General features: G+C 39.6%; 1 protein-coding gene and 1 non-coding gene across 3 annotated transcripts; both read left to right on the top strand.

Moving 5' to 3' along the window:
* Nucleotides 1-102: 102 nt before the first annotated feature.
* On the top strand, nt 103-25,650 carry PRIM1 (DNA primase subunit 1). 2 transcript variants are annotated; one of them, XR_003791207.1, is made up of 14 exons: nt 134-298; nt 1,784-1,941; nt 11,746-11,852; nt 11,923-11,996; nt 13,127-13,263; nt 13,678-13,736; nt 14,750-14,859; nt 15,356-15,447; nt 15,617-15,758; nt 16,980-17,049; nt 17,486-17,574; nt 17,752-17,821; nt 22,953-23,051; nt 24,610-25,650. XR_003791207.1 is itself a non-coding variant. In XM_029206258.1 (13 exons), the coding sequence occupies exons 1-13, from the start codon at nt 196-198 to the stop codon at nt 24,627-24,629; spliced, it is 1,260 nt and encodes a 419-aa protein (XP_029062091.1). In that variant the 5' UTR covers nt 103-195; the 3' UTR covers nt 24,630-25,650. The 2 variants fall into 2 exon arrangements, 1 of the variants encoding a protein (XP_029062091.1); XM_029206258.1 differs by lacking the exon at nt 17,752-17,821 and having other exon boundaries at nt 103-298.
* Nucleotides 898-1,027, top strand: LOC114886278. Its single transcript, XR_003791285.1, has one exon. It is a non-coding gene; the product is annotated as a small nucleolar RNA SNORA11 (small nucleolar RNA).
* Nucleotides 25,651-26,489: the final 839 nt, after the last annotated feature.

Below are 26,489 nucleotides of genomic sequence, written 5' to 3'. Positions count from 1 at the left end.
GTCGAAGCGGGCGGGTGGAGACCGCGGGAGCGCCTCCCTCGCTCAGGCGGACCTCCGAATGGGAACTACAATTCCCAGTGCCCCCTGCAGACCGCCGGCCGCGGCCACGATGCGCCTGCGCAGTGGCGGGGGCTCCGGCTGTGTGGTTCCCGCCATTTCTCGCGGCAGGCCTCCCTGGGTTGAGTTCCGCGCTTCATGGAGGCGTTTGACCCCGCCGAGCTGCCCGAGCTGCTTAAGCTTTATTACCGGAGGCTCTTTCCCTACGCCCAGTACTATCGCTGGCTCAACTATGGCGGAGGTGATGGAGGCGGGGAGCGGGGTGGGAAGTGGGTTGGGAGGGGAACGTGAGGAGATTTCAGGAGGGTACCTTAGAATGACAATATGAAGCGCCTCCTGTGCGCCAGGCGTTGTGCCGGGCACCGTCTTGCGTTATCCTGAGCCCTCCCCCTCACCTCTGAGGTGTAAATGGGCCGAGAGAGGTTGTAATGACCAGCCTACCGCTACGCATTGTAAGGCAGAGCCGCTGCTCCTGTCACTCCTTGGTCAGACTCAAGTGGTCGGACTCACTTTCGGTTCGGTGTTTAACTGCAGCCAAGGGGGGGTTACCAGGTCGTAGCATGAAGCTGCAGAGGCGTGATCAGCTCAGGGACAGAGGGGCATCTCCTAAAAGAGGAGAGGTACTTAACTCTTCCCAGGAATTTACTAGTGCCCACCGAGGAAAAAGAGGTGGTATTACATATTGAAAATATTTCTGCATCTTTTTCCTCATTTTTACTTTTCCCTGTTAGATGCGGGATGGTAAACCCCTTCAAATTAGGAACTAGTTCTTGTCTTTTTTTTTTTTTTAACATGTAGCACAGTGCTGAGCACAGAGGACTCATTAAAAATATCTTCTCTGGGGTGTGCTCAGAGCAGGGGGTCTGAAGAAATGGCTCATGTGTTTACAACACACCCAACAGGAATTAGGGTTCATTGTGACAAGGGGCACAAAACTTGTGGCCTTCCTATGAACAGATACCCAACATGTATCCCCCCTTCACCTGCACGTGGCTGCTGGGCAGGGCCAGTGGGACAGGGCTCAGTACTGGGAGGAAAGCTACAGTATTCAGTGGGGGAGTTTGCCACTTGGAGCCCGTCCGGTCCACGTGTGGCTGGGCCATGAGTGGTGTTATAGGCATAAAGGCTTTGAACCCCTCTATTCAAGGAAAAAAGAAAAATAGATTCCGTGTATATGCCATTCTGGAAAAGGCAAAACAATGGAGACAATAAAAAGATCAGTGGTTGCCAGGAGTTTGCGGGGGAGGGGAGATGAATACATAGAATACAGAAGTTTTTATGAGCGGTGAAAATACTTTGTATGACATTATAATGATTTTATGTCATCATACTATTGTCCATACCCGTAGAATGTGCAACACTATTCACTTCATAAAGCGAACCCTAAGATGAACTAGGGACTTTGGTGATTATGATGTGTCAGTGCAGTTCAGCCTTAATTTTTTAAAAAAAGTCTTAAAAAGAATTAACACTCAGGGTAGACGTTTTTGGCAAAACCTTTGTTTCACTTCTATATATGTATACACATTATGTATGTGTCTGTTGGACTGTGATGTAAAATGTGCTTTTTAGAATAAAAAAGTTTGCAGGTTACTGTAGTTATACTGGCAAATAAAAGCACAAATTAAAAAGAAAAAAATATATATCTTCTCATTGGTTAATGTTTTAATGCTCTGAGCTGGGTAAAGTACCAAATTAACTTTTAAAGTGTACATTTATTTTGCAGTGGTAAAGAATTACTTTCAACACCGTGAATTTTCCTTCACATTGAAAGATGATATTTACATTCGTTACCAATCCTTCAACAACCAGAGTGATCTGGAAAAGGAGATGCAGAAAATGAATCCGTACAAGATTGATATAGGCGCGGTATATTCCCACAGAGTAAGAAATGGATTTTTTATGTAGTTTGTTGTTTTTTAAACCAAGAATGGATTGGTGCCCCTAGCATTTTGAGATAAATTTTTAGAGCTTATTTTAGTTGAAGAGCCACAAATTGTCCTTTGATGCTTTACATTACTGACTGGAAATAGTTTGGAAGTGAATTGGTTGTATTCTCACTAGAACAAAAAAAAGAGTATCTGGCTAAAAGACTAGGAAGTCAACGTGGTTGAGCACAGAGGGCATTGGAGAGAATCATTCTTGATTTCTCTATTTCTCTCACACCTGTATCTGTTTCACTAGGAAATCTCTTTAGCTCTACCATAATAATATCTAAAATCCAACCACTGCTACTAGTGCTGCTACCATCATCATCTCCATCTCTAATCTAAATTACTGTAAAAACTTTCTAACACTTTGCTCCTGTAGACTCTAGACTCTATTCTCAACACAGCAGCCAGACGGATCCTTTTAAAACAAGATTGTTATGATTCCTCTGCTCAAAACCATTCTCCAGTGGCTCCCCATTTCACTCCAAGTAAGAGCCCCTCTCTCCTGCTCAGTCACTCCTCACCTGCCACACTGGCCCGTGCTCAAGCAGTTTCCACTGCCTAGAACCCATTTCCCCAAATATCTTATTGGTTCATTCCCTCACCTCCTTCAAGTCCTTACTCAGTGAGGCGTCTGCAGCCTGCCATTCCTCCTACCTGCTCACCTCACTGATACATTCTAAGTGCCTAGAATACTGCTAGGCAGAGAGTACACAGTAATTATCTGCGGAATGAATAAACATACCAAAATTGTCCTTCTTCCTCTCCTTAAAAATACACACATGGTGGGGAAAATATACACATGAAATAATAGCTTTTGTATGGAGCTTTTTCATATGTTGTATAGCTTGTTTTTCATGTCAATCCTCATTATTCTTTTTTTTAATATAAAATTATTTTGTTTATATTTATTTTTGGCTGCGTTGGGTCTTCGTTGCTGTGTGCGGGCTTTCTCTAGTTGCGGCGAGCGGGGGTTACTCTTCGTTGCAGTGCGTGGGCTTCTCATTGCAGTGTCCCCTCATTGCGGAGCACGGGCTCTAGGTGCGCAGGCTTCAGTAGTTGTGGCCCTTGGGCTCAGTAGTTGTGGCTCACGGGCTCAGCCACTCTGCAACATGTGGGATCTTCCCGGACCAGGGCTCGAACCCGCGTCCCCTGCATCGGCAGGCAGACTCCCAACCACTGTGCCACCAGGGAAGCGCCCTCATTATTCTTTTTACAAAGGAGAACTTCGATAATTTGCCCTAGGTCACACAATTTCTAAATGAGGGAGATGGGACCTGAATCCAGGTTTTCTGACTCTAAATCCCAGGGGAAGGGGAGAAGAGGTAAGATAAGGCAGGCAGGGAAAATGCTTTGGAACAGTTTACTCCTCTTCAGAGGTGGAGATTAAAACTGAAGTCTCGTGCTTCCCTGGTGGCGCAGTGGTTGAGAGTCCGCCTGCGGATGCAGGGGACACGGGTTCATGCCCCGGTCCAGGAAGATCCCACATGCTGCGGAGCGGCTGGGCCCGTGAGCCATGGCCGCTGAGCCTGCGCGTCCAGAGCCTATGCTCCGCAGCGGGAGAGGCCACAGCAGTGAGAGGCCCGCGTATCGCAAAAAAAACCCAAAAAATCGAAGTCTCTGTAGAAGGGTCAAGTTGTCACTCTACTCCTTCTCCCTAGCATAGAAGGGCGGGGGGGATAGTGTCATTTTTTTAATTGGACCAAGGCAGAGGCATCTGTACACCTTTTTTGTGTGTTTTGTTTGTGATTTTTATCAGTTATATATGCGCGTAGTTTACAGAATCAACTACTATTAATTAGGCTTTTTTTTTTTTAAGGTCTCCTACTTTTCCCCCTAGTTTTTGCTCCCCAGAGGCAAGCATTTTCTTTTTGCTGATTGTTAAGGTATTTGCCTCCTTGTCTCTAAATAACATGATTATATTTCTTCTGTTTTTCCATTTTAAGCATTATCTACTGACCTTCCATTCTGGCAGATGAGAGTTTAGGGTTTTTTTAGTCTCACCCCCTACCCTCACCACACAGAGAACCTTCCTATTACCACATGCTCTTAGTATGTTTGTTAAAAATTAGGATTAGATCACTAATTCAACCCCAAACTGCTAATTATATAAATCTCCCAATGTATTCAGATCCATCAAGTATTTTGTCAGTTTCATCCTGAAGAAATTTCTCCTGCAGCCTTCTTAACTCCTCCTCTCTAAGCCTGACGGGTAAATATGAACTTGTAATCACCCTGGTTTCCTTTCACCTCTCTCCTGTGATCCTTGTTGCCTAGATCCTATGTTCTCTTTTTGGTTTACTCCCTTGTTTTGGTGGAGCACATCCTCCAGGAGCTTCCTAAGAAAAGGTGCGTGGAAGACAAAATATTTCATACCTTCTGTATCTGGAAAATGTCTTCATTCTATCTTTATGCTTAACTAATGATTGAGTTTGTAAATCATTTTCCCTCAGAATTTTGAAGACATTGCTACATTATCTTCGAGCTTCCAATGTTGCTGTTAAGAAGACTAATGCCATTCTGATTCCTGTTCCATTGTGTTGGACCTGGAAACTCTTAGGATTTTCTTTTAAAAAAAAAATTTATTTCTTTAATGTTGTACCTATTTTATTTATTTTTGGCTGCATTGAGTCTTCGTTGCTGTGTGCAGGCTTTCTCTAGTTGCGGCAAGCGGGGTCTACTCTTCGTTGCGGTGCACTGGCTTCTCATTGAGGTGGCTTCTCTTGTTGTGGAGCACGGGCTCTAGGCACGTGGGCTTCAGTAGTTGTGGTACACGGGCTTAGTTGCTCCACGGCATGTGGGACCTTCCCTCACTAGGGCTCGAATACGTGTCCCCTGCATTGGCAGGTGGATTCTTAACCACTGCGCCACCAGGGAAGCCCCGCTCTTAGGATTTTCTGCCTATCCCCTCTGTCCCTAATGGTGTACATCTTTTTTCATCTATTGTGCTAGATACCTGATGGACACATATGATCATGAGCTCGTATCCTTCAATCCTGGGAAATTTTCCTTTTTTTTTTTCTTTAATAGATCTTTATTGGAGTATAATTGCTTCACAATATTGTGTTAGTTTCTGTTGTACAAAAAAGTGAATCAGCCATATGCATACATATGTCCCCATATCCCCTCCCTCTTGAGCCTCCCTCTCCCACCCCTCTAGGTCTTCGCAAAGCACCGAGCTCATCTCGCTGTGCTATGCTACTGCTTCCCACTAACTAACTATTTTACATTCGGTAGTGTATATATGTCAGTGCTACTCTCACTTTGCCCCAGCTTCCCCCTCCTACCCTGTGTCCTCAAGTCCATTCTCTATGTCTACATCTTTATTCCTGCCCTGCAACTAGGTTCATCAGTACCTTTTTTTTTTTTTTAGATTCCATATATATGCGTTAGCATATGGTATTTGTTTTTCTCTTTCTGACTTACTTCACTCTGTATGACAGACTCTAGGTCCATCCACCTGACTACAAATAACTCAATTTCATTTCTTTTTATGACTGAGTAATATTCCATTTTGTATATGTGCCACATCTTCTTTAGCCATTCATCTGTCGATGGACATTTAGGTTGGTTCCAAGTCCTGGCTATTGTAAATAGTGCTGCAGTGAACATTGTGGTACATGCCTCTTTTTGAATTATGGTTTTCTCAGGGTATATGCCCAGTAGTGGGATTGCTGGGTTGTATGGTAGTTCTATTTTTAGTTTTTTAAGGAACCTCCATACTGTTTTCCATAGTGGTTGTATCAATTTACGTTCCCACCAACAGTGCAGGAGGTTTCCCTTTTCACCACACCCTTTCCAGCATTTATTGTTTCTAGATTTTTTGATAGTGGCCATTCTGACCCTTTTTATTTTTTTTTAATTTAATTTTTAGTTTTATTGATCTTTGTTATTGTTTTCTTTGTTTCTATTTCATTTATTTCTGCTCTGATCTTTATGATTTCTTTCCTTCTACTAACTTTGTGTTTTGTTTGTTCTTTCTCTAGTTCCTTTAGGTGTAAGGTTAGATTGTTTGTTTGAGATGTTTGTTGTTTCTTGAGGTAGGATTGTATTGCTATAAACTTCCCTCTCAGAAGTGCTTTTGCTGCATCCCATAGGTTTTGGATCATCGTGTTTTCATTATCATTTGTCTCTAGGTATTTTTTGATTTCCTCTTTGATTTCTTCAGTGATCTCTTGGTTATTTAGTAACGTATTGTTTAGCCTCCATGTGTTTGTGTTTTTTATGTTTTTTTCCCTGTAATTAATATCTAGTCTCATAGCATTGTGGTCAGAAAAGATGCTTGATATGATTTCAATTTTCTTAAATTTACTGAGGCTTGATTTGTGACCCAAGATGTGATCTATCCTGGAGAATGTTCTGTGCGCACTTGAGAAGAAAATGTAATCTGCTGTTTGGATGGACTGTCCTATAAATATCAATTAAATCTGTCTGGTCTATTGTGTCATTTAAAGCTTGTGTTTCCTTATTAATTTTCTGTCGGGATGATCTGTCCATCGGTGTAAGTGAGGTGTTAAAGTCCCCCACTATTATTGTGTTACTGTTGATTTCCTCTTTTATAGCTGTTAGCAGTTGCCTTATGTTTTGAGGTACTCCTATGTTGGGTGCATATATATTTATAATTGTTACATCTTCTTTTTGGATTGATCCCTTGATCATTATGTAGTGTCCTTCCTCGTCTCTTGTAACAGTCTTTATTTTAAAGTCTATTTTATCTGATATGAGTATTGCTACTCCAGCTTTCTTTTGATTTCCATTTGCATGGAATATCTTTTTCCATCCCCTCACTTTCAGTCTGTATGTGTCCCTAGGTCTGAAGTGGGTCTCTTGTAGACAGCATATATATGGGTCTTGTTTTTGTATCCATTCAGTGAGCCTGTGTCTTTTGGTTGGAGCATTTAATCCATTTACATTTAAGGTAATTATTGATATGTATGTTCCTATTACCATTTTCTTAATTGCTTTGGGTTTGTTATTGTAAGTCCTTTTCTTCTCTTGTGTTTCCCAGTTAGAGAAGTTCCTTTAGCATTTGTTGTAGAGCTGGTTTGGTGGTGCTGAATTCTCTTAGCTTTTGCTTGTCTGTAAAGCTTTTGATTTCTCCATCAAATCTGAATGAGATCCTTGCCGGGTAGAGTAATCTTGGTTGTAGGTTTTTCCCTTTCATTACTTTAAATATGTCTTGCCACTCCCTTCTCCCTTCTGGCTGAGAGTTTCTGCTGAGAAATCAGCTGTTAACCTTATGAGAGTTCCCTTGTATGTTATTTGTCATTTTTTCCTTGCTGCTTTCAATAATTTTTCTTTGTCTTTAATTTCTGCCAATTTGATTACTATGTGTCTCGGCGTGTTTCTCCTTGGGTTTATCTCTGTGCTTCCTGGACTTGGGTGGCTATTTCCTTTCCCATGTTAGGGAAGTTTTCGACTATAATCTCTTCAGGTATTTTCTTGGGTCCTTTCTCTCTCTCCTCTCCTTCTGGGACTCCTATAATGCGAATGTTGTTGCGTTTAATGTCCCAGAGGTCCCTTAGACTGTCTTCATTTCTTTTCATTCTTTTCTCTTTATTCTGTTCTGCAGCAGTGAATTCCACCATTCTGTCTTCCAGGTCACTTATCTGTTCTTCAGCCTCAGTAATTCTGCTATTGATTCCTTCTAGTGTATTTTTCATTTCAGTTATTGTATTATTCATCTCTGTTTGTTTGTTCTTTAATTCTTCTAGGTCTTTGTTAAACATTTATTGCATCTTCTCGATCTTTGCCTCCATTCTTTTTCCGATGTCCTGGATCATCTTCACTATCATTATTCTGAATTCTTTTTCTGGAAGGTTGCCTATCTCCACTTCATTTAATTGTTTTTCTGAGGTTTTATGTTGTTCCTTCATCTGATACATAGCCCTCTGCCTTTCATCTTTTCTGTGAATGTGGTTTTTGTTCCTCAGGCTGCAGGATTATAGTTCTTATTGCTTCTTCGGTCTGCCCTCTTGTCTGACCCTTTTTATTTTTAATATAATTTTTCCTACCTATTTTCTCCGGTCTCTAGAATTCCTAAAGGCGATTTTATGTCTTAGACTGGTCTTCTAATTCTTTTTTTCTTCCTTTTTTTTTTTTTTTTTTTTGCAGTACGCAGGCCTCTCACTGTTTTGGCCTCTCCCATTGTGGAGCACAGGCTCCAGACACGCAGGCTCAGCGGCCATGGCTCATGGGCCCAGCCGCTCCGTGGCATGTGGGATCTTCCTGGACCGGGGCACGAACCCGTGTCCCCTGCATCAGCAGGCGGACTCTCAACCACTGCGCCACCAGGGAAGCCCTTTCTTCCTATTTTTTAGTCTCCTTTTTCTCTACTTTCTGGGCAATTTCCTTAAAAGTTTTTCATTTCTGCTATTATATTTTCATTTCCAAGAACTTTTTTTTAGGACATCCTGTACTTTTTTCATTGATACATCTTCTCTCACTGAGGATATCAATGATAGTTTTTAAAATTTTTTTCTGTTCCACAGGCTCTTTTCTCTAAAGGTGCATTTTTTTCTGTTTTTTTTCACTCTTTCATATCAGAGGTTTTCCTCATATGTCTGGTAGTTTCTTGCTTGTTGCTTATATTTAAGAATAGAGTACTAAAAAGCTGATTGGAGACTCTGTATACATGGCTGAGATTTCTTTACTACAGAGTGATCTGGCCGGGCTGTTTTATTGGGGCGAATCTCTGATGTCAATTTCTCTAGATCTTTACTAGAATGAAAACTCCAGTTGATGACTGATCAATTCCTAGAGCCTAATAACAGTGCCTGGCACACTTGGACAGAGTCTTCAGAAAGGAATCTTCCCATCTCCTGCCTGGGGTGTTAGTGGAAGGGTACAGAGGAGAGGGCTGGGTCTCAGCATTCCCCATGTAAAGGTCTAATTAATCCTCTGAATATCTGTACAACACATCCTTCTTCAACTGTGCCTGTTGTCCCCTCCCCAGCCCAGAGACCCTCTGTTTTACACTCTGCAGATAATAATTCAGGTATCTTTGCCAGGGAAATGGAAGCACAGTCACCTAGCTCCATGGAGTAAGTTTAGCACTATGGGGAACTAACTGCTTCATAAGTAGATTTTAAATCAATCCTCTTGTTTTTAATCTCACCTCCAGAGATGGCTGTTGTCACCTATTCCTGAGACTTTTGGGGATTCTGAGGTGTAAATTGGGTTCCTTCTTATCCTTTAGTGAGAGCTGAAGATTCAGTTTTTTGGTTCTCCTTATAAAAATTGTGGTGGTATTGTCTCCTCTCTGGTTCTTTTTTTTTTTTTCCAGGACACCTCTTTATTGTGTTAGAAAAGGTTGGTTACAATAGTTTCTCTAGACATGGAAGGCAACACTGTCCCCAGACCCAGGGGGACCAGAAAATTTATAGCATCAGACGAAAGCCAGGGCAGGAAGCCAGAGCCTACTGAGGACAGAGCTGGACTTAAGACCAGAATACTTTCTTCCCCCTGCTCCTTACCCGAGCCCAGGGTTCTTGCCCCAGCTTCAGCTGCCAAGACATCATCCTTCACCCCAAGATCCTCCTAGCTACCACAATTCAACAAAGGTGCAGTTGGGGAACTTCAGGGTGGGAGTACAGGCTGTGCCCCTAGCCCCGTGGCCTTTGCTCACCCTGAGGTACCCAGTGCCCGTCCCTCAGCCAGCTGTGCCTCCTGGGGAGGGGCCTGGTCATGCAGGTCAGGCAGGGAAAGGGGCTGCTCAGGTCAGCACCAGGCCCCTCTCTGGTTCTTTTTTAAAAGACTTACGCCAATGAACTTACTTACAAAACAGATATACAATCACAGGGACTTCACTGGCAGTCCAGTAGTTAAGACCACGCTTCCAACGCAGGGGGTATGGATTTGATCCCTGGTCGGGGAACTAAGATTCCATATGCCGTGGGGCGCAGCCAAAAGAAAAAAGGAAATAGAGTCATAGATGTAGAAAACAAACTTACGGATACCAGGGGGGAAAGGAGGGGAGAGGGATAAATTGGGAGATCGGAATTGACATATATACACTACTACATATAAAAGATAACTAATAAGGACCTACTGTACAGCACAGGGAACTCTCTACTCAATACTCTGTAATGACCTATATAGGAAAAGAATCTAAAGAGTGGATAGGGACTTCCCTGGCGGCCCAGTGGTTAAGACTCTGCACTTCCACTGCAGGGGGCTCAAGTTCCATCCCTGGTCAGGGAACTAAGATCCTGCATGCCAAAAAATAAATAAATAAATAGAAAAAAAGAGTGAATAGGGGCTTCCATGGTGCGCAGTTGCTGAAAATCCGCCTGACAATGCAGGGGACACGGGTTCAATCCCTGGTCCAGGAAGATCCCACATGCCGTGGAGCAACTAAGCCTGTGCGCCACAACTACTGAACCTGTGCTGTAGAGCCTGTGAGCCACAACCACTGAGCCTACGAGCTGCAACTACTGAAGCCCACGCGCCTAGAGCCCGTGCTCCACAATGAGAGAAGCCACCACAATAAGAAACCTGTGCACTGCAACGAAGAGTAGCCCTGGGCTTCCCTGGTGACGCAGTGGTTGAGAGTCCGCCTGCCGATGCAGGGGACGCGGGTTCACGCCCTGGTCCAGGAAGATCCCACATGCCGCGGAGCAGCTGGGCCCGTGAGCCATGGCCGCTGAGCCTGCGCGTCCGGAGCCTGTGCTCCACAACGGGAGAGGCCACAACAGTGAGAGGCCAGCGTACCGCCAAAAAAAAAGAAAAAAGGAGTAGCCCCCACTTGCCACAGCTAGAGAAAGCCCTCACGCAGCAACGAAGACCCAACACAGCCAAAAATAAATAAATAATTTTTTTAAAAAAAATGGATATATGTATATTTAAAACTGATTCACTTTGCTGTACAGCAGAAACTAACACGACATTTTAAATCAACTATACTTCAATAAGAATTAAAAAGTAAGTGAATGAATAAAAGACTTGTGCCTTTCTTTAAAAAAAAAAAGGGCTTCCCTGGTGGCACAGTGGTTGAGAGTCCACCTGCCGATGCAGGGGACACGGGTTCGTGCCCCGGTTTGGGAAGATCCCACGTGCCGCGGAGTGGCTGGGCCCGTGAGCCATAGCTGCTGAGCCCGCGCGTCTGGAGCCTGTGTTCCGCAACAGGAGAGGCCACAACAGTGAGAGGCCCGCATATCGCAAAAAACAACAAAACAAAACAAAAAAAATTTATTTTTGCACAGGTTTAGAGGAAGCCAAATAAGTATTTGTATTCAGTCCACCTTCTTTACCAGGTAGTCCATCGCCTCAAAGGAGATTACTTACAGCTTGAACCAGACTAATTGAGAGATCTTTTTGAATTATTGAAAATTTTTAAATACATTTCTGTTACTTATATGTCCAGTAACAATTAAAGGTCCTTAAAATACCTTGCAATAGGGCATTAATTATTTGTATGTACTTTTCCTTATCAGAAACCTAAAAACTCATTGTTACGAGTTCTATTGATCAACAAATGTTTATTATACAATGTCATATATATCAATTATATCTCAATGGAACTAGAAAAAAAATATGGTAACATGTATTTATCACATCTTGCTTTAAGTAGATGAAAGTTACACTGTCATCAATTCTGGATGTATAGGATCGAGTCAGTGAGCTTCAACTGACATAGACTTGGCATTATATGGTTTCTTCACTTCTCTTTGGCCACTTTTTCTGTGTAGGTAGAAAATAAGCATATCTGGCAGCATGGCAGCTGTTACAGAAACTGATTGTTATTTTGTACTTGTAGCCCAATCAACACAATACAGTGAAGCTGGGAGCTTTCCAGGCTCAGGAAAAAGAACTGGTGTTTGACATTGACATGACAGACTACGATGATGTGAGGAGATGTTGTAGGTGAGTTCCACGTGTTTTGATGGTAGGTGGGTGGTATCACTGACAATGAGTAATGATGATTTTGCTCCAGTTCTGCAGACATATGTTCTAAGTGCTGGACCCTCATGACAATGGCCATACACATCATTGACCGAGCATTGAAGGGCAAGTATTAACAGTATCTGAGTGGGGTCAAATGCGAGAATCTGTTTTCCTCTGAATATTAACCTGTCTATACCATTTTATAGTCAAGTCTCATAAATTTCTAACATGTTTCTTTGAAACATATGGTAGGGAAAATAAAAGATTAGAATAAAGTTGTCGTTAAAACTTTGATAAAGCTATTGATCAAATCATTTAATTTTTTCCCAGTTCAATCTATTGAGCAACTTTTGCAAGCTAGGTACTGTGCTAGATGAGGGAACTATGAAAGATAACAATTCTTACTTCAGGTAGGTTATGCAGTCTAAGGAGGAAACAAGAAAATTCAGGATTACGTATGCATTAATATGCACGGGATGCTGTGGGGGTATAGAACAGCAGGAGTGCATACAGGAATGGGAAGAGATTAGATGAGAAAAGGCTTCCTAGAAGAGGTGATGATGAGGATGATAATGATAATAATAATAGCTAACTCTTACATAGGGGGCTTATGATGTACCAGGCACTGTTCCAAACACTTTAAATTTATTAACTCTCTTAATATCCCTAGACTGGGTCTTTAGAGATAAATGGCAGTTGATCAGGGAGAGAAATGGAAGTACTGGGGCATGAAGACATTCTTAGCAGTGAGACCAGGATAGGTAAAGAACTGAAGGCAAGAGCATGGGGGCATGGGAAACTATTGGGTTGGCCAAAAAGTTCATTCGGGGTTTTCTGTAAGAGGTTACAAAAGACCCGAACGAACTTTTTGGCCAACCCAATACAAATAATGTACAGTTGACCCTTGAACAACAAGGGTTTGAACAGCGCATGTCCACTTATACAGATTTTTTTCAATAGTAAATTCTACAGTACTCTATGACCTGTAGTTGGTTAAATCTGCAGATGTGGAACCGCAAACACAGAGGAACTGATGCAGAGGAACTGTTTCTACGGAGGGCCTACTATAAGTTGTACATGGATTTTCGACTGGGGAGCGTTGGCACGCCAATCCCCACTTCGTTCAAGGGTCAACTAATATAGTTAAGATGAGTACATGTGGATAAGAGGTTAAAAAAATGAAGCTAAAGAAGTAAGCAAGAACCAGGAATTCATAGATTTGTTTTAAAACCTATTTTTTCCCCCCTCGTCAGAGGACTTTGGATTTAAACATCGTCTCTGGGTATATTCTGGAAGGAGAGGTGTTCATTGCTGGGTCTGTGATGAATCAGTTAGAAAACTGTCCTCTGCAGTACGTTCTGGGATAGTTGAATATTTGAGTGTTGTAAAGGTAAGGTCTTCTTAATGATATTTACATTTCTTTGTTTGCTAGATATGACCAAGCCTGGTATGTTTTGTAACAAAATTAAACTATCTTTTAAGAATTTGTATTTCAGAGGAGATGATTTTACCAGTAGATCAATTAAAATCATAGTAGCTACATTTTTTAAGATGCTTCATATTTTGCTGTTAAGCATCCTCCTTTGTGGCATAAGGAAGATTAGTTGACTTTTCTGGTTCAAGTATGTCAAGTAAAGTTAACCCAGAAAGTTACATGTATTGAGACTATATAAAATGTCATCCAAGGTTCTATACTTTGACAGAATTTAATCAATATCTTTAGAACACGTTAAAGAAAGTTTTAATTATTTCATTTATGTTACATAATATACACGAAGTGTTTTTGTGATGGTTTGTTTTTCAGGGTGGTCAAGATGTTAAAAAGAAAGTTCACCTAAGTGAAAAAATTCATCCTTTTGTCAGGTCTGTTGGAAAAGACTCCATGAAGTTTAAGTTGTGTCTGATTTACCTGCATGTGCTTTTAGAATTACCTGATTAATTTTCTCTGCTGGGGTAGCATTTTACAATAATAATAGCTAGAGTTAATTGAGTGTCTATTTTATACGCTCCAGTATTCATGATAGGTGCTTCACAAATATTCTCATTGGTCTTCACAACAACCTCATTAGATACATGATGGTATCTCCATTTACAGATGAGAGAAGTGAGATTTGGAGAGATTGTATAATTTGCTTGGCTTCACACAAGTAATTATTAAATTCAGGATTCATGTCCTGGTCTGCTTGATTCCACTGAATTCACTACTTCTCCAGGATAATGGAAAGAGGATTTGCATTAGGAGTAAGAATCCCTATTCTGCCAGTTTAATACAACCTTGATAAATTTTAGAGCCCCTGTTTCTTATCAGTATAGGGAGAACAATGTCTGCTCCATCTATCTCACAGAGTTGTGGCAAAGATAAAATGAAACAGTAGAGGGACTTCCCTGGCGGTCCAGTGGTTAAGACTCTGTGCTTCCACTGCAGGGGGCACGGGTAAATAAATAAACAGTAGATGTGAAGTCTATTTTCAAACTGCTAAGCACTATATAAGTGTTGAGATGTTAAAGCAAGCAATTCAGAGTAGAAACTATAGACTGTATCCCACATCCTACTACTGATGTATTATTATGCTGTCCTGACTTGGTTGCTTTCCACCCTTGTTACAAACTAATGATGCTATTACCTTCTAAATCGTGGAGTTTAAAAAGTAAACATTTCTTGAATATCTAGTCTAAACCAAGTATTATGCTAGGTTCTTTCCCCTTAGAGTGTCTCATTTAACTCTTATAACCCTGTGAAGAGATGTAATTCCAGTTTTATCTAGTTAAGTTTTAGAAATTCAGTGAAAATAAGTACTAGCCTTCCAAGTGGACAAAAGCCATGTGGCATATGTGTTGCTAATAGTGTTGGGACTTTGTTATTGTTATTCCTACAGAAAATCTATAAACATAATAAAAAAATACTTTGAAGACTATGCCTTGGTTGATCAAGATATTCTTGAGAATAAAGAAAGCTGGGATAAGATTTTAGCCCTTGTTCCTGAAAATATCCTTTCTCAAGACCATTTCTATGTGAGCTACTTGTATTGATCTATGATATTATAAATGTGTTCTGCCTACATATTCTCATATGTTTATAAGTCTAATGTTTTTACACAAAACATCTCCTGTGTTTCTGCGTTTTTTAATCTCTCGTCTGGAATACAATAAGAAGCGAGGCCGTTTTGTAAATAAATTTCCTCATTTTGAAAGTTGATCCTCCTAAAATTAATGACTACTTAAAGGATGTGGGATCATCCTCAAAATATGTACAGACCAGGGACCAGTTTTACCTTAAACTATACAGTTATTTTGGCATTCTTTGTTATATCTAATATAGTTTAACAAGGGAATTTCTCTAAGGATATGTGTTTAATATTTGCATTTTAGAAAACAATAATTACTTTCTATGTGAACTTTAGATATCCTTGTGGTAATACATACTGAAAATAAGTTGTTCGTTGATGTGCCCTAAATGAGTGTGTTCCTTAATGACCCATCACCAATGCATGATGAACTTCAACAAAGCTTCCAAAAGCATCACAATTCACTTCAGCGCTGGGAGCATTTGAAGAAAGCAGCCAGCAGATGTCAGGTATATTCCATTGAAATCTGTATTACAAATACAATAATGCAATTTTTAATTAAATTCTGATTGTTTTGCTTACTAAGTTAAAGATGGTTGAAGATCACTTTTTAACCACTTTAAAGAAATCCTCAAAAATTCCTACTGATCCTCATGCTGGATTTGCATCTACTTTTAGAATAACAGCAAAAATGACAAATGTGGACCCTGGCTTGAGTGGGAGATCATGCTCCAGTACTGTTTTCCACGACTGGATATCAATGTTAGCAAAGGAATCAATCATTTACTGAAGAGCCCTTTTAGTGTTCATCCTAAAACAGGTACTATGTAAAGAAAGTAAGGAAAATAAAAGAAAAATCAAAGTTATTTTTTGTTTTAGAAAGCATATCACTGGGTGTGAATGTCTGAAATAGTAAAGGTTGAAGACTTGTTCTGTCAGCTAATGCCCGCGTTCACTGACGTTTCAACTGTTGATTAGTAGCTGCCTGATGAGTTTCCACTATGTAAATAATTTTTAGTTGGGTTTCTGAGGTTCATTGTTAGAAGTAGAGTTGGAGAGGAACTTAGAAATCACAGAACAATAGCTCTCATTGTACAGATGAGAAAACAGTGGCCCAGGAGGTTAAAGTGACTTGTCCACAGTCTTAAAACAAATTGTGGGGAATACCATGGTGGTCCAGTGGTGAGGACTTGGCGCTTTCACTCATGGGGCCCAGGTTTGATCCCTGGTCAGGGAACTAAGATCCTGCAAGCCTCGCAGTGCAGCCAGCAACTTTGTTCACTTTGTTTTAAAGCAGAAACTAACACACCATTTTACAGAAACTAACACACCACTGCGCCACCAGGGAAGTCCCATAAATAATTTTTTTTAAAAATACTCCCAAATTGCCTTGTTTCCTTTAATAATCTACAGTGACTCTGTAGTGTATACATGTATACAGCCCCTTTTCAGACCTGCCAACACATAGGTGTCTTTTCAATTTCAGCAAATAACTCAAGGTAATGAAATGAACTATTTCCATCTATTCTGTTCCATTTTGAGGACTCTAAATTTGAGACTGTTGTACTTAAATATAGGAGGCTATAGGGAAGAGGAAGATAGAAATAAAAGTAGAAATAACAGCAACTAGGTAATAGCTTAACAGTCTTTCACATCTATTTTTTGGTGTTTTGTTAAGAGAAATAAAAGACACACCTAGGGCTTTCCTGGTGGCACAGTGGTTGAGAGTCCGCCTGCCGATGCAGGGGACACGGGTTCGTACCCCGGTCCGGGAAGATCCCACATGCCGCAGAGTGGCTGAGCCCGTGAGCCATGGCCGCTGAGCCTGCGCGTCCAGAGCCTGTGCTCCGCAACGGGAGAGCCCCGAGTACCGCAAAAAAAAAAAAGGACACACCTAATGTGCCTAAATACTGTTCTTAACAGATGAGTCTAACCCTCTTTCTAAGCCTTAGATTAAAATTTTAGCCAAAAATAACTCATAGGAGACAGCTTATAATGATCTGTATTCCAGTCTTCAGTTTATAACTTTTGATTCTCACAGGTCGCATTTCTGTGCCTATTGATTTACAGAAAGTGGATCAGTTTGATCCATTTACTGTTCCAACCATAAGGTATGTTCCAGATTACTGATCACTCATTTTTTGTTTGTGATTGTTGTTCTAAATGTGACGTATGTTGGATTAGATCCCTTCAAGAGAGGCAGCTTCTCTGAGGCTGTATGATGATGTCCTAGCAGAGCAACATTTCCTAGTGAGTTCCATAGAACACAAGTTTTTCAGCTGCTATTATGCAAAAAAAGAGTTCAAATAAGTTTGGGAAATGCTGACTTAAGCAGATTAAAAGTTATTTACTGCAAAATTTCCTGGTCTTTAATATGCTAATGTGCATGGAAAACTCCAAGAAGAGATTATCGTTTTTAGAATATCCCAAATTTAGTTGGCCACACAATTTTTTCACAGAAAATCTTGTGAGATTCATGTGCTTTCATACACTGGGTAATGTTGACCAAGAACCAACTTTAAAATTATCTTATTCTACTATCTGTAGTTCCATTTGCCATGAATTGGATGTTATTTCCACTAAAGAAGAAGAAAAAGAGAACGGAGCTGAATCTGATATCAAACATAGAACCAGAGGTAGGTTAATATATTGAAGTCTCACTTTAACATAATCTTTCTATATAGACATCTTTCTGTGACTCCAGTAATTAACTTGCCTTGGATTCAGACCAGAATAGATCAATGTTTATCCTGAAACCAGCTCAGTAACAAATAATATTATAGCAATGTTTCTGTCCTTCATCAATTGCCCAGATGGTGCTGTTGAATCCAATTTGAGTCAACAAATATTCACAAGTAACATCTGAATGCCAGGATCTATATTGTAAGTTTAAATTGTCAGTTGGTTTTGATAGTTGTTTGAATCTCACAGTCTGTTTTTTTTTTTTAATACAGCAGGTTCTTATTAGTTATCCATTTTATACATATTAGTGTATATATGTCAATCCCAATCTCCCAATTCATCCCACGACCACCACCACGCCCCGCCACTTTCCCCCCTTGGTGTCCATACGTTTGTTCTCTACATCTGTGTCTCTATTTCTGCCCTACACACCAGTTCATCTGTACCATTTTTCTAGGTTCCACATATATGCATTAATATACGATATTTGTTTTTCTCTTTCTGACTTACTTCACTCTGTATGACAGTCTCTAGATCCATCCATGTCTCTACAAATGACCCAATTCCATTTCTTTTATGGCTGAGTAATATTCCATTGTATATATGTACCACGTCTTCTTTATCTATTTATCTGTCGATGGGCATTTAGGTTGCTTCCATGACCTGGCTATTGTAAATAGTGTTGCAATGAACATTGGGGTGCATGTGTCTTTTTGAATTATGGTTTTCTCTGGGTATATGCCCAGTAGTGAATCTCACAGTCTTATATTCAACAACTATTTATTTAACAACTACTATATATGCAATATTTTGTTCTCTACTTTGTCTTTATATCTAGATGAGTGTTCTGTTAAATACATGTCTAAACTGTGATTGAATTGTATATTCAAGAATTTGAAGGAGCTGGGAATATAAAACTTCCTGTTAGTGAAAGTCAAATCTTCTTATACCAATACCCAAGAGACACTATAGCAGTAGAGTCCAATAGCACTTTCTGTGATGATGGAAATGTTATGCATGGCCCAAATGGTAATCACTAGCCATATGTGGCTTTTGAGCACTTGAAATGTGAGAAACTGGATTTTTAATTTCATTTAACTTTAAATAGCCTCATGTGGCTAGTGACTACTGTAATGGGCAGTGCAGATTTCTCATCTCTGACCTTTTTAGTCAAATGTTGCTACCCTTTTTTCAGATTCCAAGTTCAAATATCACTTCATATATTCTAGCTCTAACTTAATACGTAAACAAGTACATTCCACCATCATTATTTGTAGAATGATTACAAGCGTTCTGTTTAAAATATTGGAAAAAAGTCTCCAACATAAATAAACTGGAAAAAAGAACTCAGGGAAAACAGACAATGCAAGGAACAAAGGAAACCTTTTTTGTTTGTTTTGTTTTGTTTTTTGTGGTACGTGGGCCTCTAACTGTTGTGGCCTCTCCCGTTGTGAAGCACAGGCTCTGGACGCGCAGGCTCAGCGGCCATGGCTCACGGGCCCAGCCGCTCCACAGCATGTGGGATCTTCCCGGACCGGGGCACGAACCCGTGTCCCCTGCATCGGCAGGCGGACTCTCAACCACTGTGCCACCAGGGAAGCCCAGGAAACCTTTTTTAAAAAAACCGATATCTGGTCTTCCCTAGTGGTGTGGTGGTTAAGAATCCGCCGGCCAGTGCAGGGGACGTGGGTTCAAGCCCTGGTCCGGGAAGATCCCACATGCCACGGAGCAACTAAGCCCATGCATCACAACTACTGAGCCTGTGCTCTAGAGCCTGCGGGCCACGGCTGCTGAGCCTGCGTGCCACATCTATTGAAGCCTGCGCGCCTAGGACCCTGCGCAACTAGGGCCCACGCACAGCAACGAAGACCCAACACAGCCAAAAATAAAAATAAATATAATAAATAAATTTATATTAAAAAGAAAAACGATATCCTCAGAGAATAAGAGAAGATAGTGTATCCATGAAACAAGACCAAAATGCTATGAAAAAGAAACACTCAGAGAATAAGAAAGAGATCTTAAAAATCAAAAAAATCACCATTTGAATAAAAAATTCAATGGAAGGGCTGGAAGAGAAAAGTTGAGATTTCCCAGAAAGTAATACAAAAAAGACAAGTTAGTTGTTTTTTTAAGGAAAAGAAAGATAAAATTAAAGACTAGTTCAGGAGGTCTAATATCTGACAGAAAAAGAATAAATAAAACAGGGAGGAAAAAATTGTCAAAATTATATAGGACAACATCCCAGAAATGAGCCCTTTGTTGAAAGGGCTCAGCATAATAAGAATGATGTGCCTACACCAAGGCACATCATTTTGAAATTTAACACTGAGAATTAAGAGAAGATCTTAAGAGCTTTCAGACCCCTTCCTACTATCCCTCCCCAACAAAAAAGCCATAGAGCTAGGAAGAATGGCCTTAGATTTCTAAGTAACAATGGAAGTATTCATTTTTAGAAGTGAATGCTAGGAAAGAAAAAAGTAGTTGCCATTCAAGAAGATGGAAAGGTCAGAATTACGGCAGGAGGCTGCTATTTTTTTCCACTATAAACCTGTTAGGACTATTTTACTTTTTTTAACCAAGTGCATATATTACTGTAACACAACCTTTTAAATTTAATATTATCTCTTTGTGGACATCTTTTTCCTTTGTTCAGAGGTTTTGAGCAAGCAAGTTTTGGCTCCCTATAAGGAGAAGCTTTGTAATAAATACAAGTGTTCAAACATAAACTGCACTGCCTATCATTTTAAGTATTCATAAAGGCTAATAGCCATCAGTAAATCAGGGATGCTCTAGAGGTAGTGGGAGGCTGGAATAGGTGATATGTAAGTTCCTTATTATTTCTTTAGTTTCTGTGATTGTAAGCTTTTGTCCACTTTCAGATTAGTACCATTTGCTCCTTCCCTTCTACTTCTCAAATCCTGGAATGTTCTCCACTCTCCTTTCTATCTAATTAAATCTTTTTTCTAAGACCTAGTTCATAGCCACCTCAGTCAACTTTGATTGGTCAATTCCTTTTTTCTTTTTTTTTTTAAATTAATTTTATTTATTTATTTTTGGCTGTGTTGGGCCTTCGTTGCTGCGTGTGGTGTTTCTCTAGCTGCGGCGAGCAGGGGCTGCTCTTCATAGAGGTGCACAGGCTTCTCATTGCAGTGGCTTCTCGTTGCGGTGCACAGGCTCTAGGCGCGTGGGCTTCAGTATTTGTGGCACGCAGGTTCAGTAGTTGTGGCGCACAGGCTTTGTTGCTCCGCAACATGTGGGATGTTCCTGGACCAGGGCTTGAACCCATGTCCCCTGCATTGGCAGGTGGATTCTCAACCACTGCACCCCCAGGGAAGCTCTGGTCAATTCTTTGGACTCATACTTATCCATATGCCTGTTTGGCCTTTAATTATATATTGTTTTCTGTCACTACATATAGGAGTTGTTTTTCCAGTTCATTCCAAAACTTCTTGAGGGAATCCCCTGGCAGTGCAGTGGTTAGGACTCCAAGCTTCCACTGGGCCCCAGGTTCCATCCCTGGTCGGGGAACTAAGATCCTGCAAGCCACACAGCATGGCCCAAATAAATAAATTTTTAAAAATAAAAACTTCTTGGGCTTCCCTGGTGGCGCAGTGGTTGAGAGTCCGCCTGCCGATGCAGGGGATATGGGTTTGTGCCCCGGTCTGGGACGATCCCACATGCCGCGGAGCGGCTGGGCCCGTGAGCCATGGTTGCTGAGCCTGCACATCCGGAGCCTGTGCTCCGCAATGGGAGAGGCCACAACAGTGAGAGGCCCACGTACCGCAAAGAAAATATAATAAAAAATAAAAACTCTTGAGACCAAGTAGTATGGCTTATACATTTTTATAATTTAGCATAGTACTCAATATATTGTATAATAGGCAGTTGTAAATATTTGTTTAATTTGTAAGTATTTGTTTAATAATTATATGAAGAGCTTATTATATATTCCACAATGGTGAAACAAATATAGAGGCCTTCATCCAAGGAGCTTACAATCTTGAATTAAAGGTTCAAAGTACAATGTGGTTGAACCCAAACTAAATTGTTTCTTTGGTATAAGTTTATCTTAAGAAAATTTATATATTAAAAATTTAGAACAAAATTATAATCTACTTTCATAATTGCCACAATTGAGATATTCATCCTTAATACTCTCATCAAGATTCCTTTTCCAGTCCCAAGTAAGTCAGATAACATTTACTAAAAAAATTTTTAAGTATAGTTTCTTTTTTATGTTTTGTTTTAAGATTTTTTGTTTGTTTGTTTAATTTTTTGGCCACGTGGCATGCGGGATCTTAGTTCCCCAACCAGGGATCAAACCTACACCCCCTGCAGTGGAAGCGTGTAGTCTTAACCACTGGACCAAGGGCAAAGTCCCTAGTTTCTTTTTTTACTCTTTCCGGTAAACTATTATGAGGACTCTTAATTCCATGCAGACAAAATCCAAATCTCATTTTGATCTCAATTAGATTTTTGCCTCCTTTGGGTATTAATTATAGATTGTTTAATTAAATGGATGATTAAGATTCTGTATTCAAAATTTTATGTACATTTTTAAGACTGTTTTATAGATCAAAGAATACCTGTACTTAATGCATGTGACTATCAACTTCTGATTGTTTTCAGAAGGCATGGCCCTGACTTCACATTTTTAATGTTTTGCTCTGTTGGTAAAACTATTTATTATTAAAGCCACAATTTCTAAAGGAAGGAATGTTTGATGGGACTTAACACATAGCAGTAGATGATGCTATGACTGACTGCTAGAGTAGATGTGTACACGTGGTTTGGATGTTTTAGAGCAGCACTGTCTAATACATTAGCCACATGTGGCTATTAGCCACAGATTTTTTTTAATTTTAATTAATTTAAACTTAAAAACTGATAATCGATTCAATTATTGGAGAACTTTTAAGTATGTTTGGAAAAATTAGTTATATGAGCTTTTTTATCTATATATTTTATAATTTAAATCTAGATCAAGTATTTCCAATGATAATATAGTATCTAAATTGAGATGTACTTTAAGTACAAAATACTAGATTTCAAAGAAGTGTGAAAGAATGTAAAATATTTCAGTCTTTATCACATGTTGAAATGATATTTTAGATGAAATGATATTTTAGATATAATGGGCTAAATAAAATACATTATTAAAATTAATTTCACCTTTTTAATATGGCTACTAGAATGTTTTAAATTACACATTTCTTATTATATTTCTATTGGACAGCGCTATTCTAGAGAATTTTTACAAGAAACTTATACTTTCATGTTATTCTTGCTGCCAAAATGCTAATTATAATTCATGGTCTAAATAATTTAGATTACAAGAAGACCAGTCTAGGTCCTTTTGTAAAAGTTTTTGAGCAGTTTCTTGAAAACCTGGATAAATCTCGAAAAGGAGAACTTCTCAAGAAGAGTGGTAAGATTCTATACCTTTCCCTTATAGCTATTTAGGTCTTAGTACAGGTAGTTTAAAACATCCAGCAAGTGAACAATTTTTAGAGCTGTAATCTTTCTCCTCTCAAAAAAAGTTACTAGTTTATCTCACTATCCTTAGTATTTTGAAAACTGGGGTCCCTTAATTCAATTCAGCACACACTCATTTTAACACCTTCTATGTGTCAGGTACTATGAGGGAAACAAAAATGAATTATACAAAGATGAATTCCACATGATGGCTCCCCGCCCTTAAGGAGTACTAACTGTTACAAAACAAAGAAGTACAAAATGCTAAGAGATCTCATCTGATTGAGAGAACCTGAGAAGATTTTATATGAAAAGGGTGGTATTTGAACTCTATTTCAGTGAGCTGCTGTACGAATTCTAATCCCCAATGCTAATATATCATACCTTGAGGTATGAGTAGGATTTCCGCAAGCAGAGATTTGATGAGGTAAAGGTACAGGAGTGGGAAAAGGAGACAGGTTGTTCATTCTTGAAGGAACAGCAGGAACAAAGGCATAGAAGCAGGAAAGCATCAAGTCACTCTAGAGGCCATGAAGTAGTACAGCTTATCTGGTAAAAGATGCGTCAGGAAGTGATGGGAGAGAAATCCGAAGAAGCAGACTGAAGCCAGAGTATAGATGGCCTCGAATTCCAGTCTTGGGAGTTTGAGCTTAATTCAGATGGGACAGGGAAGCTATTAAAGGTTTTTGAGAAAGGGAGTGCCATGATTTGTAGTTTTATCTATAATAGAAAGATAAATCTAGCAACAGTATATCTGGGGAGAAGCAGGGGATAGACTAGAGCCCAAGAGATCAATTGAGCTATTAGTATTAGGACAGTAGAATTGGAGATCTCCAAAAAGTGCAAATACTGGAGCCATCCTTGAAACTTGGTAATGATTTTTGGAAGTTGAAAGATCTAAGTAAAAGTGTCACAGAAGCCAAGGGAAAGGAAAGTTTCAAGGAGATTATCAAGTGTCAAATGCAGTAGAGAACTGATAAAATCCTGTTGGATATAAGAGCGAGAAGGAGGTGCTAGGAGGATAGCAGTGTCAAAGGAAGAGTTCTTTGAATAGGAGACGCCTGAGCATATGTGTAAGCCAAGAGGAAAAAAATCAACAGTGAATATTATTCAAGAGATTGATGGATACCATAGAAAACTGGCAGTGTTATAAAAATACAAACTCCCTTTCCACTTCATTTTTTAACAAAATGTGTGGTGGTTAAAAAGTAGTGCCTAAGATAATGCTCTAACTCATAGTAGCCACTCAAATATGTGCTTGTTGAATGAACAGTGATGACTCTGAACTTGGAAAGCCTCATTGAAGCTGCCATTCCAACTGGTCATATTAAGTCCTTTGTATTCTTGTTCTGTACTAGCTCAGCCTATAATGTTGGCTTCAGCAAATGTGAAAGCAAATCTTTATGCATGATGTGAATTTAATGGAAGCATTAAGCAAATCAGGATGTGAAATAAATGGGCTTTGTTTTGTTTTCCTTTACTATCCTTGATAAAAATCTGTTCTATTTTAGATTTACAAAAAGACTTCTGAAGATAACAACTCCCTTTTTACCAATGTGGATATCTTCTCCCTTCAACCAAGAATCAAATACTTCAAGAGCCATTTAATAAATATAGCAGAACTGTGTATGTGTCTTAATGCTCAAAGCAAAATTTTCTTTTCTTGAAAAATAATTATGTTGAAAAGATTCCTGAGACCACCAAAGGAGAATATTCAGGTTCCTGGAAGGAGCAATAATAGGAGGATATAAGTGGATTGCAGATTAATTTGTAAAATTTAATATTATAATTCTAAGATTTCTGATATAGGTACTCAGTTCTACCAGTTGCCATATATGGAGGTAAGTGAGCAGTAATATGCCCAAGATTTTGATGTCAGTTCACCAGATTCAGCCTCCATATTTCTAGGTGAATGAGCATTTCGTTCTTAAGTCTTAGACACTTAAGTCAATTATACCTGGAGTGTGTATTCAGTCACTCCCTAAGTTTGCTTACTGATATTTTTATTGGTCAGGCCACACCCTGCTGCTTGTCTTTTAAAAAATTATTTTAAAATGAGCATCTACACCTACTAAAACTTTAGTTCAAAAGATACGAGTTACTATGTTACAATATTAGGGCCTAGTAGAGTATTTTTTACAACTGTTGGCAATTGTAGCTCCTAACTTCTTCCCTCAGAACAATTTTCTAAGCAATTTAGAATAACCAACTTCACCAGCATAAAACCTTTTGTACTTGTCAAAACACTTGGACTCTCTATATCTCCAGACACTTAAATTTAATTTTAAAGGTTTCATTTCTTCTGTATTTGATTTCATGTGATAGATTCTGAAGTGTCAGATTTCTTTTGTGTGGTTTTACAACCAACCTAACAAAACAGTCATTCTGGTTTACATTCTGTCTTTTGAGAAACACTGAGAAGCAAGCTATCAGGCTGGTGCTTTCCCTGAGTTTTCCTTCCTTTGCACTACCTATAACATTGTATTCTCCATTGCCACAGTCCGTTTTTTGTTTTTTGTTTTTGATTTATATAAAACAGATTCTATAATACAGTCAACACACTGAAATGCCTTTCATTTCTTTCTCTTTTCTAATTTTTTAAGAAAAAATATTAAAGACTGTTGTGTAAAATTCCTCATCTGAGCTTCTGTTTACTATGTATTGTTCAGTCTTTTTGGAAAACAGTGACTGGTCAATTAAAACTCCTGAATACAAAATTCCTAAAGACTTGGGACTCCTCTGGTGGTCCAGTGGCTGACTCTGTGCTCCCAATGTAGGGGACCCCAGTTCCATCCCTGTTCAGGGAACTGGATGCCACATACTGCAGCTACAAGTTCACAGACCCAGTGCAGCCAAGTAAATAAAAAAATTTTTTTAATTACTAAAGACTCATTAGTCCATCCTAACTCAGAATGAGTAGAAAGACTGGTATTATGCTTTCAGCAAGAGATGTTTTAGGCTTCCAATATGTCTAGCATTAAAACATTTTAATGCTTTAATATTAGAGCCCTTGATAAAAACCGGTATAATTGCCCATAAAATAAATTACAGAATATATTGTGCTTGTGCAAAAGAGTGTTTGGTTCTTGAAGACAACAGAAACATAAAGACTTGACTTCCCTAGCTGATTTGCCTTCTCATCCATATATGAGAATTGTAGAAACAAAGGGCACAGAACTGGTGTCCGTCTGCAAACTTGCCCAGTTTATAAAGAAACCCAAAGAAAGAAAATACGTCCTTCCTTAGCTAATCATTAACAGAAAAGTCAGTGGGCTTGCTGGGAAAGAAAGGGGAATGGTCAAAATGTAGTTTTGTTTGCCTAAGGAGATGGTTGGCTATTGCTGGCTCTTCTGAAGGTAAATGGACTGCATTGACAAGTCTCCCAGATCAC

This window comes from Monodon monoceros, unplaced genomic scaffold, assembly GCF_005190385.1.
Source record: "Monodon monoceros isolate NGI ecotype Baffin Bay Population unplaced genomic scaffold, NGI_Narwhal_1 Super_Scaffold_6, whole genome shotgun sequence".
Taxonomy (NCBI): domain Eukaryota; kingdom Metazoa; phylum Chordata; class Mammalia; order Artiodactyla; family Monodontidae; genus Monodon; species Monodon monoceros.
Note: the sequence above shows the minus strand (reverse complement) of the source record. Positions and strands in the feature narration are given on the sequence as shown.